This window comes from Malus domestica, chromosome 14, assembly GCF_042453785.1.
Source record: "Malus domestica chromosome 14, GDT2T_hap1".
Lineage (NCBI taxonomy): Eukaryota > Viridiplantae > Streptophyta > Magnoliopsida > Rosales > Rosaceae > Malus > Malus domestica.
In genome coordinates this window covers 26,086,414-26,102,773 of record NC_091674.1, presented here as the reverse complement: position 1 = coordinate 26,102,773, position 16,360 = coordinate 26,086,414, and the positions used below count along the sequence as shown (strand labels likewise).

General features: G+C 35.7%; 2 protein-coding genes across 2 annotated transcripts; one reads left to right on the top strand and one right to left on the bottom strand.

The window, feature by feature from the left end:
* Positions 1-300: 300 nt before the first annotated feature.
* LOC103455198 (kinetochore protein SPC25 homolog) lies at positions 301-3,196 on the top strand. Its single transcript, XM_008394783.4, has 8 exons — positions 301-562; positions 775-840; positions 1,081-1,227; positions 1,705-1,803; positions 1,881-1,970; positions 2,075-2,197; positions 2,360-2,586; positions 2,757-3,196. Exons 1-8 carry the CDS (start codon positions 394-396, stop codon positions 2,766-2,768), a joined length of 933 nt encoding a protein of 310 aa, XP_008393005.2. The 5' UTR covers positions 301-393; the 3' UTR covers positions 2,769-3,196.
* A 686-nt stretch (positions 3,197-3,882) lies between these two features.
* On the bottom strand, positions 3,883-8,136 carry LOC103455197 (short-chain dehydrogenase TIC 32 B, chloroplastic). The gene is made up of 7 exons (XM_008394782.4): positions 7,652-8,136; positions 6,658-6,889; positions 6,459-6,538; positions 5,584-5,737; positions 5,416-5,494; positions 4,445-4,532; positions 3,883-4,346 (listed from the first exon to the last, which is right to left on the bottom strand). The coding sequence occupies exons 1-7, from the start codon at positions 7,779-7,781 to the stop codon at positions 4,117-4,119; spliced, it is 993 nt and encodes a 330-aa protein (XP_008393004.1). The 5' UTR covers positions 7,782-8,136; the 3' UTR covers positions 3,883-4,116.
* Positions 8,137-16,360: the final 8,224 nt, after the last annotated feature.

Sequence of the window (16,360 nt, the reverse complement as noted above, 5' to 3'; positions counted from 1 at the left end):
CTGAAATTTATATGAAAAATCCTAGTGTTTTTTTTTCCTTCACGAAGAAGCACACTTAGCTGCGTTAAAAACACTTTTAAGGTTCTCAACTAAACACGGTAAGTGCTTTTGACTGTCAGAGAAACACTTTTAAAAATTTGATCAGTCCAACAACCAAAAAAACAAAGAGAAAAAACAAATAAAAATAAAGAAGCCTAAAGGCCCAATGTATCTGTACCCAGATCCAATACGGCCCACATCTTTTTCCCAATAAATCGACTCACTGAAAAAAAAAAAAAAAAAAACTAAAAAGTGGCGCAAACTTTCATTTTTCAAAAAATAGTTCCGACTGAGTCACCGACTCACCCTCTTCCTCAATCACTCACTCACTCTTCAGTCTTCAGTCTTCAGCAAATGGACGCCAAACCAGAGGAGTCCGTACGGACGAAGATGGAGTCGCTACGGATGGCCTGCGAGAGTGAGATTCCGATCCACCAGCAGGATTTGGATGCCTTCGCGGCGTCGTTTCGGGACTCCCTGGCTTCAGCCCGCGCCACCGCACAGGAAACCCTCCAGTCCCAAGGTCCAGCTTGTCATTTAACCCTTTGATTTACTTGATTTTTTCATAAATTTACTTCGATTTAGGGTTTATATCTGCGTTTTCTTGTAATTCGTGCATAAATTTGGGTTCTTGAGCTGAGTGAGGATGCGTGGTTCGTGCGAAATTAGGGTTTCGGATTTAAATTTTTGTAAATCTCATTTGGCTGAAGTTTGTTTTCTTTCGAATAATTGCAGGTAAGTTAGGAGAGGCTAAAGCTAAATTGAGGGAAGCTGAGGATGATTTGTTTAAAGCCCTAGCAGGTATATACTCTGCATTTTGTATTTATAATTTGGATGGAAATTAGAAATTATTTGGAAAATTTGAAGTTAAAATTGCAAAGAAATTACACTAATCTTATTGTTTAGTAGCAATATCCCTGAAAGCTAATCAATTTAATTGCTGCTTTTGCTGTGATTAGCTGAAATCTTTTTCTTTTAAGATATATTTTTCCTTCTTCAAATTAATCTGTGTTAGTTTATATTTCTTATTGTTCTTTGTAGTGAAGACCCGTAAAGAGGCCAAGCAAATGGCATTGATGGAGGCCATTGAAGCTAGGAAAGCTAGAATTGAAGTACTTAAGAGAACGGTGCAAGATCAAAGGGCTAAGAGGGATGAATATGCTGCAATCCTTTCTCAGCAATCTTTTGGTAATTTCCTCTGATTATTTCAGTTATTAGCACCAATGCTGATTTGTGGTTATAGCTTTCTATCATTTTATGTACTCATTAATAGTTAAACTTTTGCTCTCTGTTTGATTGCATTCTGGTCATATATCCCTTTGGGTGGGTGATGTAGGGCCTTCGGGCGGAAGATTTATGTATGCCTTTGGGCGGGTGATGTAACCTTCGGGCGATTGTGATACCACTACTAAGCACGCTATATACGATATATGTTTATGAAGGTTTTATGGCTTGCGTCACCCTCGGGTGTTAGCCAGCATGTGGCCATCCCGTTGTCCTTCAGACACTGGGATCGGGGCGTGTCAGATTGGTGCTCTTTGTTTGATTGCATTTTGGCTTTTTATTGGAGAGAGACTCGATTTTTCAAAGGACATCATATATGATTGTGATTCCAAATTTTGTTACTTTTTTTTTTTAATTTTAGTAATGTTCAAACTTTGGCAGAGTCTGAAGAAAATTGTATCGGAGACAGAAAAGATGAAATAAAAGAGGCCATCTTGTGGTATAATAGGGTCCTTGGTTTCTACATTGAAGGCGGACATGGTAATTGAAATTATTTGATTGTGCAACATTTCTCATATATCTATTATGGGTAATGACAAACATCCTTCTGTGACTAGGTGTAAAATTCACATTCAAGAACATTAGTTTGAAGAATCCAGATCAGGAATTCCGTTTCACTGTTCGCCATGCAAATGATACTTACACCTGTAAGTATTGTACCTCTTATTTGTAGGGTTTAGTTTAATCTTAAATATACATCTTATATTGTGTATCTCAAACTTTCTAATATTCCGTTTCTTTTAATGTCTAGTGGTAGATTGTGATCCGTACTTGAACGAGACCAAAGAGATGATTCATGAATTGAACAGAAACAATGAGTTATTTAAATTTGTCAGAGATATCAGAGTGAAGTTTCAAGAAGTTGGGGCTCAAGGTAGGCCTTCTCTCTTGCATTTCACCTAAAATCTTCTGTGCTGGAAAGGGAACATCCTCAAATAGTGGCCCTGTATATTATTCTAAAATCTGTCATAGTTCCTGACTCTAGTGCACGTATTGATGTATGTTATTGATTTTTGTGTTCATTATGGTTCAACAGGATTACCAACTGTTCTTCCTCAAGATTCTTCCACAATTTCTGGGTCTGCTCCAGTTTTGTCTGTCTCAACTGGGAGAAGTGAATCTCTGGCCGAGATTTATGACCACCAAGTTCAATATGGAGAAGAAAATAGACATTTCAAGAAACCTAACCATGGGAAGGGGAGTAAAGCAGCAATTCAATCTCCTGCCTCTGCATTATCTATGCGTCGGTCTCCTCGTTTAAGGGTATTTTCTGATTTCACATTTATAGTCTTCCTTCTCTTCCAAGTTTCGGCTTGTTATTTGTTTTCATGACTCACAGTGCTTGAATGCTTTTAATAAGTTTTTATTTACTTTGTAAAAGAAAACCGTTGGTGCAAAATTCTTTTGATAAAATATATTGAAAACTATGGCAGGTTAAGAAATGAAGACGAAGGAGACACTTGATGAGGTTGATGTTCATAATTGGCAACCACAAATGCTTGACGTGTAAGACAAGAAACTTGATTTCTGTGTTCATATAACTTAAGTAGACAGAAACAGCCCAACATGACAGCACCACCTTGTTGCTGGGTTTGTTTCACTTGTGTACTCTTCAGCGTCTTCATTGAACTGAACAGCTAATGGGTAATGAATATGTAAGTCTTGTAATCCCCAAAACTGTTTCGCTGTTGTGAATGCGTGGATTTCACTTGTATTTTGATTGTATCCTAGATTTCGATGTGTGTGTTTTTACTCTTTGTAGTAGAGGCATCGGCTATGGGGATGTATCTTCGTTTCTCTTCTTCACAATTTGTTCATATGTAGCTTCACTTTCACTTCTCAAGAGGGCCGTGATAGAGGATGTTTTCCGATATTTCATTTTTTTCAAGTTTTGATGATGCATTAGGGATATGTCCCCTAAGGGGTTTGCAAGAATTATATATTATATGCTTGCAGGATCTAAGATTTTGGTTCAGATGGTTCAATGTGTAAAGTTCTTGATTCAAATCTGTTTGAGCATCTCCAGCCCTTTCAAATCCCCTAGGATAGGCCTTTAAATCCCCTCCCCCCAGAAAAAAAAAAAAACCCCTCCACCACACACCAGGCCAGGGGAGCTTGATTGTTCCACCAGACAGGAATACACGGCCTAGCACGTAGGTTATGTGACGCAAGGCTGACATCAACGTGATATCAGTTAAATATTAAAAATACAGAAAAATAAAAAAAATAACCCTAACCATGCTCTTTCACTTTTGGTTAAAAATTATATCTGAAGTTAAAAATAAAATTATTTTTTATTATTTTATTTAAAAAAAAATATTTTAATACTAATAGTCTAGGTTATTCAATTTAGGGAGGGAGATGTACTTTAGGCAGTTACAGTTCACTTGGGGATTAAGTTGCCTATAGCTCAAGAGGGCTTTTAGGGGTGGAAGTTCTCTTATTGTATATGCTTCCACAAACATACATTGTTTTATGGACTGAATCTATCATGTTTTTAGCAAATACAAGCAGCCTAGCAGCCGAATTTCCAATCTTGTCATGTAAATATCGAGTCTATTGTACAAAAACAGTGCCAACGTACCATTTTCTTAATTTTTGGTGGGAAAAATTTCAGAGTCACGGTCACACTGTCACATATTGTTACTACAATGCCGCATCATGATTATTTAGTTCCGGAGTCTGTTTATTATGTAGTCCTGATATCCTAGGCCTCTCTATCTTTTGCTTATATAAATCCCCTTATATACATGGCTGAATGGCAGAGGGATGGACTACACATTTTCGCTTTTATTAAGCTGTTGGTTGGGAAAGGCGTCTATGGATTAGCAGACGAGTCTGCTTCCATAACTTATGAGCTTCAGATTCATCATTTGCTAGTTTCGAGCAGTCGCTCTCGTTGCAGTCTGCAAAGTATTTCCCACTCACTCCTTCCAGTTCCGGGCTTAAAGCAACATAGCAAGCTGTTGAAGCACCCTGAGATGTCGATTTTAGAAACTTGGACGCGATGAAGAACACAGAATCTGCATGGGAAGAAAAGGTTCCAGAAAATTAGATTTCGTTTTGCAGTACTGCGACATTAATTCACATTTAAACGTAGATCAAAGGGACAAATCCGTGCCTGTGATGAAGCCCTTATGAGCTCTTATAATTCCGGTCTTTACAACTCCCGGGTGTACTGCGTTGATCGTTACTCTTGCATTTCTTGCCTGTACGTTCAAGAACGCTCTGGTTAGAGATTGTTATATATATTCGGCGCATACAAAAAAAAAATTCTTCCGAAAAATGGTGAAACAAAATAGGGGTTTTTGAACTTTAATTCTTCAAGAAAATTAAAATTTAATAAAAACCTGGTGTTAGATTGAATATTGATTTAGTTCCTTAATGTGTATTTAATTCAAATTCATATTATATTTTTGTTTTTATATTTAATAGATAACTTATTTAATGTTATTACATTAAATTTTAAATTTATTATTATACACATTTTAATTCATTAATTGAATTTAACTTTCTCTAAGTGTACCTAAACGTCTGTATCATAATATATTTTACTTTTAGTGTACCGAAGTGCCCGTATCTAAATATATTGTAGTGAATTAGTGACACATAAGATAATATGTAAAAACATAAGTGTACTGAAAATTATGTACCTAACTATATGATACTAAACTAGTGTACCGAAATGTCAGTACCTAAATATATTATACTAAACTGGTGTACCGAAATGGCCGTACCTAAATATATTATACTAACCTAGTGTATCGAAATATTCTTGCCTAAATATATTGTAATAAATTAGTGGTAGATAAGAAAATATGCAAAAACATAAGTGTACCAAAAAATCTCCACGAAAATATTTTCTTATATAAGATGCTTACCATAATGAGAATTAAAATTTATAATATTTTCATAAAATTTAAATTCAGAAAATTATAAATAAAAAAAGAGACATTAAATACATACGTTTGCATTAAATAGAGTCTAGGGATTAAAATCAATTTTTAATCTTATATAAGACATTTTTCTAAACTTCATCTTATTTAAGGATTAAAATCTAGTTTTCTAAACAAAATATATAAGACTAGCTACCTTAAGCTGTCTTGCCAGTTCCTTGGCATGCAATACGTTTGACAGTTTGGACTGTGCGTATGCTTTTGTACCATTATAACTGCAAGAACAAACATGATTAGTGCTTGTACAAATATTACTAATCACGGTTTAGTAATGGTTAATTAGGATTAAGTGTGATTAATTTACTTCTTAGGGTTGAGCAATTGGTTGAAGCGGAATTCATCTCTCTTGACCCAGCTGTGGATCGCAGAAGAAACGTTGATTATTCTCCCTCGGATGCCGGTCTGAGCTGCTGTTTCCACCATTTTTTCCAGCAGTTTTTCTGTCAAAAAATGATGTCCTGCCAGCCAGAGAAAAGGACTGAACGGTCATGCGATTTCCCAAATGGGCTTTGACAAGAATCACAAGGGTGTTATTGTGGAAAATCCAAAAACGTGTCTGGTGGTCCATTGCACACAAACTATAGGGCACGAGCATGGCCCAGTTTTTCTTGTCATCTTTAGGGAGGGAACAAAGTTTGTACTAGAGCTGTAGATCAATTGAGGTCATTGCTTGCATCTGAACACCTCATTCATGTCCCAAACTAGGGTTTTTTTGTAGGGACTAAGATTCTCTCCCCTCTTTTTTCCCATCATCTCCCCCCCCTCTTCTCTCACATTCTTTATTTTGTCTTTGTCTTTCTAGATAAAATTAATATAAGATGTTGACATGACTTAACCGTAATCGATCAAATAGGAGGAGAGGGAAGGGGAGGGAAAAAAAGAGGGGAGATAATCCTAGTCATTTTTGTAAGATAATTTTTTGTTTTTGTCACGTGATATTACTAATCCACATGTTTTAATGTGAGTAGATAATATAAGTTTTTTCCTTACAAATTTCGGAAAATATTATTAAGTTGTAATATTAGGGGTAACTAAATGACATAATTAGTCGTCCATGAACTTGTAACTTGATATTAATAACTGAATCTCGTGTTATAACAAGAATAAGCTTGTAACACCTGGTGGATCCGTGATGGTCGAACACAAAAGTTTCTCATGGATAGTGAAATAGAAAGTTACCCAAGTAATTTGTAGCAAATGTCATCTCAATTTTGTCTTCAGAATATTCCAAAGCCTGAGAAAACATCCCACCATTGTTTCTGCAAATTGTGAAGATTTCATGCAATAGTACCAAACACAAACACAAACACAAATACAGACTGCATACATATATATACACATATATATAATAGAACATGTTAACTTTGAAGAAACTTACATGAGGATATTGAGGGGAAGTCTTAGAGCTAAGAACTCAGAACAAAATCTGTCAACAGAAGCGAGTGAGCTCAGGTCAATCTCTAAGAGTATAACCTCAGCCTGTGGACTCTCCCTTTGAATCCCATCCTTCACTTCCGCCGCCTTCGATAAATCTCTCGCCGGAATCACGACCCTCACTCCTCTCTTTGCCAGCACTCTTGCCGTTTCAGCTCCAATCCCTGACGTTGCTCCTGTAATTCCCAGGTAATAGAGTCATTTAATTAGGCAAACCTTAGCGTAAATAGTGCATAATTATATGGTCAGAAAGCAGTTGTGATATGGAGAGCAACTCTGAACCAATAGAACACTATTCAAAAGAGACAAAAACTATATCTTGCTAGAGCAAAAAAGAACCACCAGCAAGAAATTAATATAAAATAGTAAATAAAATATTCTAGCTTATCAAAATTTGGTGGGATTGATAAATGTTTTAATATATTTTCCAGGCGATGAACTTTATGTTTCCATCCAAGAAAGCATGGATTGAAGAGTTCTTCTGCAAGCCCTTCATTTTTCATGCCAAGATGAATCAAAACAAATGAGATCGGGAAGAAAAATAATCGGTTAAAGAGAGAGATATAAAGGGTTAGCAAAAGAAGAAATCTTTGAATTATGCCGCTGAAAATTAACAAAAACATAAAAGAAACTTCATCATATCTATGGGATTACAACAAATTAGAGCAAAATCAAATGAGAGCAAGAAGAGAAAAATGGTTAGAAATAGTAAACAATCACTTAATTTCATGAGACTGAAAAAGCAAGAGAAAGCAGTAGAGAACAGTAAAAACCATTTTTCATGTAACCGTACGTAGTAAAAGCCGGTAAACAAACAGAGAGAGAGAACCTGAGAAATCTGAAATCAACTATACTATATATTCATGTGTTCCAATGTTTTTCTGCTCAGAAATCTCTTTTGTTTTATGAGAGAAACTGGATGGTTCTGATAAACTTACCAGTGATTATGGCAGTGAGTTGAGAAGGGACTGAGGAAGAACAATCTTGAGTGACTTGCTCAGCAGTTGAATTTGAGCCATAACCACTTGGGCCTGCAATTCCTGCCAAGTACCTTAGTGTCTCCTTCATGGGGCTCTCAAAAACAAATAATCCTAGCTAGAACTGCAATTCTGCAAAGAAAGAGCTACTTTTGGTGGAAAGTGGAAAATCACATAAATTTATAGTAGCATATATACAGAAGAATTGAGTATTTCTAGGGTACTAAATGGACCACCTTAGTTAGGGTGGTCTCAACCAATAGACACAATTTGTCAACCAATGAACTCAATTTGTTGAATTTTCTAATACCAGTCAAATGAAAATGATTGATTGAGGTGGGCTAAGTGTTTTTGAGTATTTACAACTTTAGGGTTTTGAGGAAACCCTATAAACAAAAAAAAAGGCACCCCATTGCTTTTTGTCTTTGTTTAATCTAATTGTTAGTGTCTGTGCCCCTCACACTCAGGCGCTTTCATTTGCATTATATTTTGTGATGGATAGGATGTGTGTTTGTCATTTTCACTGAGATAATACTAGGGAGACTAAATTTAGAGATCAAATTTACAAACTAAATGATGTGTCATCAATATGAATAAGTACGTTTATCAACGTTTAAGTAATAAACCAATCATCAACTTCCATGTCCTTTAATTTCCAAAATTTTGTTTATAAATTTAATCTCCCTAGCATTGCTCTTTCCAGTGGCATGACTTGTGATTTCAAGTGATTTTTATTGCTTATTTAATGAATTAAAGTTACCATTACGTATAATTAATCATCATCACATCCATCACAATTCACAACAAGAAAAAGTATCAATGTAGGATATTCTTAAATAAAATGGTCGTTGAATGTTGCACTTTTTGTATCTTTTAAACTTGGATCTGATCGATTTCGATGGCCACAATTAACCTTTGCGTATTAGATAATTTCTTCTTATCAATCATCTCCGGAGAAACCAATGTCCTCTAATGCCGGCCAAAGCTAAAGAAAAGTAAAAATAATGATGTTGTGTTTATATTATTAGGTGTTTGATTGCTTGTTTAAGTATAAATTAAGATTAATCAACCATGCATGGCGTAGCCGGGATTTTCAAATAATGGGATCATGATTTCTACAAATAAAACTGCACTGGACCATTTCGTTGAGCACCTAGTAAAAACATAAAGACATAAGCTTTATTGGTCCTAAGTTCCATTTAAGGTTTTAATATAAAGGCCCCCAACCAGTGTCGTAGCTAAGATTTTCAAATAATAAGGTCATGATTTCGACAAAAAAAACTGCAGTGTACTATTTCGTTAAGCACCTAGTAAAAATATGTCAATTCTTGCCAACATCTGCTTAAGGTTTATGCCAACATATGTCAACAATTACTATGATACGTAGAGGCTTGTCAAGGATGACTATAAGAAACTGTAGAGTAATGTTGAAGATTGCAAAGGCTTGTCAACTAAGGCATTTCATTCAAGCATTTCGTGCGGACAACAGAGTTGGACACAAGAAGAGAGAAAATGAAGACAAGATAGAAAAAAACAGAAGAAGAAGTAGGAGAATGCGGTTGTAATTTAGTTTGCCCTAGTTGTTTATAGGGTCAAATAAAATATACATGCAAATATATCGGGTTTCAAAGTTGTTGGGGTCATAAACAACCAATGACCTCATGATGGCTCCGCCACTACATGCATGTTAACTTAAGAAGTCTAATCTTACTGTGCATGAGTAAAAGTGTAAAACATGACAGCATTTGGCATACCCATGTCACAAATACACACAGTAAAACATGACAGCATTTGGTATACCCATGTCACTGATGCATCATCCATATATATTGCTGGCGTGGCCCATGGTTGATTAGGGTAAGTTTTTTTGTCTATATATACCACCGTTAGCGGTTGATATATATCTCGCACAATGAGTGATGTGGCTTCGCTTGTTAGCGATGATTTTGATATGATCTCGCTTGTTAGACAGTGACTTTGAGTATACCTTGAACCCTTGGTATATAATACTCACACTAATGCACCAAATTAAGAAATTTGGGAAAAATGGTGTGAATTATAAAGCCCTATACACGTGCACATGTAATAAATTATGTTATAGATGATAATTACACTACAACCAATCGTTGAGAATTTGAATGTTATGAGACAAGAGAAATTTATTACCACTTTACAAGTAGACTTTTGCATGAATAGGCCACAGATATGTATCAGTGGCATAGACAACAATGCTTTGTTGCGTGCCATATGTCTCTCACGTCTCTCCTTTAGTCCTTCTTGTCCCCATAGCCATTTCATTTTTTTCCAACCTTTTGTGTTGAGAAATAATTATGATGGATGGTGTTGGGTCTTTGATGGACTAAAACAGAGCAATGAGGTTGACTCCTCAACAATGGAGTGTGAACTGGCTACTGCACAAGGGTCCCATTGTGTTTCCAAACTTGCATACACCTCTCATGACGTGCCACACACGAAGAAGCACTTCTCTCTCACTTTATCCATTCACATCTAATATTCATATATAGTACTTTTACAACAAAACTACTCAAATATACAAAATTGATACACTTATTAACACAATGTTCAATAAATGTTGAGACTTATCATTATATGTGAAATTCATCTGTATTAAAAAGTATGTTAGCAAGTGCGTTAGTTTTGTGTTTGCGAATAAATCACATGTACTTTTATGTCCAAATATTGTTGCCCTAGCTTTATTTGCTTCATATTCATGGCATGGTATATATGCTAAAAAGTGTACAATTAAACTAGAGTCGAAATGTTGGAGTCAAAAAGCCGTTTGTTTTTTGTACGTATATACGTGCATACATGCACGCTTGCGGCTTGTTGGGTATAAAAGGTAGAGAAGGAAAAGCTTACTCGTACCAAAAGAAATTAGGATGAGTGAATGTGAATGGTTTAAACTTGTTTTCGAATTTGAACTATTTGCATATAGTTTTGTCGTGGCCTTGACCTATGAGAACAATGCTTTTTCGAGCCATTTATACTACTATACCATGTTATTTCTATAATTGTCGGAGAAGAATCACCTTCTACTCTCTGGATGTACAAGACAATTTTATAATATCTTACTAAGATATATAATTATATTGGTGTTTTTTTTAATCAATGACATTATTTACACTAAGAAAAAAGGGATGAATTAAGCTTCACAATGGGCTAGTAATAATTAAGAACTACTTGATTAATTAAGCGTTCGATCAGATTTACAGTGGAAAAATATAACAAAAGAGGTTATTTTAATACAAGTATACAAATTTAGTTTTAGCAACATGGATTATAGTTGTAATGGTAGAGCACGTACTTAATTATATCTTGCATCAACCATCATAATTCATTTTTAGGGTTTATCTTAATGCTAAACCAACCTTATCTTAATGCCAAACCAACCTCAAAATCCAAACCATAAACATATTAGTTTCACACGAAACATCTGTATATGTATAAAACTAGATTAATGCAAGATCATGTGAACTCGTTTTATTAAAATACCAATATCAAATTTTGACTAATTTTTGTCGATCACTAAACTTCTATGTTCTAATGAATATTATAAGCTTGTAGAGTCTTCTTTTCTTTTTTTAAATACCTAGTCGATTAGTCGAAAATTTGGACTTATTCTTTTCCCATTCTTATTTATGCTAAACACAAAATTATGAAATAAATAAAGGAGAAAAACACAACTTGATATATTCTTTTCTGTCTAATTTTGGGAGATGGGTACGTAACCTACGTAATGTGATTCATGTGATAGATTAATTAAGAGAAGTGAAGGGAATGTGGCCACGTTATAAATTAAAAAATTGGATTTAGTAGAAGAAAATCTTTTAAAATAAGATTATTAGTTTAATAACTTAGTTCCTAATCATCTTTTAATTTCTTTGGTCAACTTAATTACGATTCCAAATAAATGGCCAACAACTCCACGATTACTAATATTGTAAAAGAAGTCTATGAGAGCTTAAGCACAACCTCCACCTAACCTAAGAAAATGATTTTCTATTATTATTTCAACAACCCATAATTTACTTAAACTATTTGAACCACATTTTCTTGCTAGGGAAGAATATTGAAATGACTCCAAAGAAACCTAAGCCTAAGGGCCCAAATGTTGAAAAGGTGTCTCCTCCCTCCGCAAAAATTTCATGCCTGAATTGATTCGTTCTTTAAATCTGTAAATTCCCATTGCCGACAAGCCCTAATTTTTCCTCATATCAATCATATCAACCATATCAACCTAACCTTTTTGTCATCCATGAAGATTAGGGGAAAAAGGTTTACTTGTAAGAAGAAATGTATATTTCATCTTGATGAATGCCACCCCCACGAGTTCACAAGCCAACCATAGGATTACAAATTTAAGTGACCCTCACAATTGAGAAATTTTGTTTGCTCAGGACACGATCACATGTTGTTATTATTTCATTTATATTACAACACATGAATTCACTTTTTATTAATATACACTAATGCAGAATAAATCAATTATGTTATCCATTTTCGTTCCAACATGTGAAAAGTACGTTACATAACTTGTGTTTCGAGTACCTATAAAAATTTCTCACAAATTTCTCCTCACAAATCACGGGATAATTGTATCATAAGCTAGATTATTAACAGTAATTATTAGTTATGATCTATCACCTATATTTAAAAGTTAATTTACTAATTAATTACTCTGTATTCCTAAATATTTTTGTTGCCGGGCCAATCTATGCAAGATTTGGAGAAAAGGTAGTTTGTCTTCATCTTCCATATATATGTGAACCATATCTGACCAACGACGTGGGATTGTTTTAAAATGGAAGCCTAAAACACATCTATCTAGCATGAGGGTTTGATTGAAGACATGGACATACCTCCTTCCCACCAACACTAATTAAAAAAATTCACTGCACACATACTTTAATCTGTGATTAGCACTGGTGGATCACATTAATTGGTTGTTAATACTAGGGGTGGTGGGAAAGGAGACATGAAACAAGACCAATCAAAATCCAAAGACAAGCATAATACATTGTGTTTGCCATTCTTTGGTGAGTGGATTATACTATGTTGGAACTAGGATGGAGCAAATTCAAGACATATTTTCTGCAGGGAAATGATGATATTAATTGATTTTATACTACTTTTGAGTTTGATCTTGTAGATGGCTCTTCCATAAACATCAATTAAAAGTGAAACCAATCTTCATCTTGAGTTTTTTTTTTCTTGGTAACAAACAAATTTAGGGTGAGATTGGTTACTCATATTACCAGTGCCAGATCATACCCACAACCTTAAACAGAAAGGACTTATGCGTCACACCTAACTTCTAGCTGCAACCAGTATTGATTTACATAAAAATTTACCAATCACAGACCAATAAGGAATGCTAGCTATAGGACTCGAACCTTAGTGGGACAACAATTAAAACAGGGACCTTACCAATTGAGGTTTGATTCCCACCAAGGTTCAGTTGGTAAGGGGCTTTGTGTGCTATCCACCAAGGTGTCGCGTGTGCTGCAAAGTTATGAATTTTCCTGGTGGACAGGGATTTTTTTCTTCAACACTCTGTGTCTCGGGTTCAAACCCCCCATTTCCGTTTAATATGTTTTCTGACCAAAAAAAAAAATGACCTAGTTATTGGTTAAAGCCTAATGGATCCCTTCAGTTAAATGGGCTATAGTTTATAACGGGCCTTTCAAAATTCCACTTAGGCGGTCATAATTTGGCCGGGCTTGTTTACGAAAGGCAGTCAAACTATGGAACCGCACGCAGGCGATAACCGCTCTTCCCCCCCCCCCCCCCCCAAATCTAATGGTATTATTAGGAAAGCCCAACCGATTGCAATACTTCTAAACAAGGTCTAAAATATCGATATTATCCTGATATTTTCATCAAAATTTCCGTGTTTTTGGAGTACCGATATTTCCAATATCATCGATATTTTAGACCTTGATAGGAACTCTATGCGGTACTAAGTCACTCATGTATCTTACCATGCAATGTATGAAGTGTAAAATGTTGTACTAATTCATTATATATAAATGATTATGGTGTGTTTAAACTTCTTTCATTAATTACTACATATTTTCTACACTCACAATGTTTGCCAACTCGTTATATAATCAACTTAAATCAGTTAAATCCATCTTGAAATGCATTTCCTTCCATTTTTTTTGTGATAAACTAATAGATAATTCACTAAATAAATATTCTGCAAAGTTTCAATAAAAATTTCCAAGTTTTTCTTACAATTTCCGTAGTTTTTATTCAATTTTTATCGATATCGATAATATCCCGATATTTCTATCGAAATTTCCGTGTTTTTGAACTATCGATATTTCCGATATCATCGATATTTTATACCTTGCTTTTAAATGCAAAAACAAGCCACAAAAGATGGATATATAGCAAGCAAAACAGTGCAGACGACACGACTGCTCGAAGAAATAGGGAGAAAATTTCAAAGCAGTTTAGGATCTCGTCGTCTCTCTGGATGAGTTTGTAATTTTAATTCACCGATTTAGTTGGGTGATTTTTAATCGTTATTTGTAGTGTGCGTTTGCTTGGTTTGTTAATCCAAAAAATTGAGTAGGATTCTTTCGGGGTTTAGAGTTTAACCGATTCGGTTTGTTTGGTTGATTTCTTCAACTATCATATTATTAATACGATGACGACGATGGTGACGATGGGCCAAAATCTAATATGTATATCCCCCTCCCCGCTGTTTCACCCAAAAAGAAATCTTGTATGTAGTATATCGTATACCAGAGACATGAATATTATTAGGGCAACAAATATTACGCCCCCCTTAGTTCTGGTTGCTGGAAATATGGGGAAAACTAGATCATTATGTTTTCCAAGAGCAGTTCCAAACTTTGTTACAGATTCTAGAATTGCAAGTACTGAATATGTCTCCGCCCGCGCCGGCGAGGTACTACCATTTTTTTTCTTCTCTCTTTCGGCACTTTGTGTGTGGTTGTAACACTACGGAGTTTTGTTACAGAACCCGCCAACTTACGGTGTCTACCCTCCTCGTCCCCATCCTTCTCTTTATCCTGTGTATCATCCCGTGAATGTGACTCCTGCCTGTTTCGCCGTGAATGAGTTTAACAAGGAAACGAATGCCAAACTGCATATCGTGAGAGTTGTTGCTGCTTTGGAGGAGCTCAGGTGTGGTTATTTCCGTCAACTACTAACATTGGAGGTGCTTGATGAGGGCGTGGCCAAATTTTACGAAGCAGTTGTTGAAACCAAATCCGGCAGCAACGATATGAGTGATAAAGTTTGTTTGTTTATGGTGTTTTTGGTTGTTTTGTTTGGATTAGTTTCTTAGGGTTAAAAATGGCAGAGAATGGAGAAGACTTTTTGGAGTGTGTTTTAGGGCTTCAAGGCTGTGCCAAATGCAGCAGCACTGATTTCATTAAGTAAGGGAAATTGTAGTAGGGTATGGTGCATTGCCATGACCCATACTTGTTTTAGAGAGTGATTGACAAGAGACCTAAACAACTATTTTAGCCTTAATACTCCAGATTAAATCCTAGCCCTTCATTTTGGGTTTTAAATGATCTAATCTGGAGTGTACACTTGTCACTCACACACTCACACAAACATTTAAACAAAAACTAGCCGTTGAAGGCTTTAACCCTTCATTTCTTCTTTCTTCTTCAATGCGGATAGCAACCATGCTCGGGAGCTCCTTGCTGCCTTCGATCCCTCGACTCCAAGAGTTGTTTAGCTTCCAACACTCCCTTCTAAACTGCTTCTGGGAGTCATGCCAAGCAATCCTCTCAGGTAATTGAATCTCTTTTGTGAAAATGTCTGCGATCTAATCTTCTGTGCTGCAATAGATTAGCTTGATTGTGTTGTCCTGCAATGCCTTTCTGATGAAATGATATCTTCTTTTGATGTGCTTTGTTCTCTGATGAAATATTGAAATTTTGGTCATGGCGATTGCGGAGGTGTTGTCACACAGAACTGGTGTGGCATGAACCTGCAATTCCCCAAAGTTTTTAAGTATGAATCTTAGCCAAATAGCTTGAGCTGTAACTTCTGATGCACTCACATACTTTGCCTTGGCTGTGGACAATGCAACACTTTGTTGCTTCATAGAGGCCCACGAGAAAACCCCTGAACCAAAACTGAAAGTATAGCCCGAAGTGCTTCTGCTATCATCTTCACTGCCACCCTAGTCACTGTCACAAAATCCAATTAAGATAGTTGACTTCCTCATTTCATACTTCCCATAATCTAGTGTTCCTTGCATATATCTTAGAACTCTCTTTGCTGTCCCCATGTGTATCTTGCTAGGATTCTGCATAAACCTATAAAGTAGGCTTGCTGAGAACATTAGATCCAGCCTTGTTGCAGTTAGGTACAATAGACTGCTAACAATGCTTTTGTAAAGACTAGCATTTGCAGGTTCACTTCCATCCTTCTTAAGCTTCTCATTTGCAATTAAGGGTGTAGAGACCAATTTGCATCCTTTCAATCCAAACTTTTCAAGCAAAGTTTCAACATACTTCATTTGATGAATGAAGATGCTACTTGCTTATTGAATTACCCCAATGCCAAGAAAATGATGCAAGAGGCCTAGGTCAGTCATTTCATACCTCATCATCATCTCTTCCTTGAACTCTTCAATCATTGCAGCATCATTTCCAG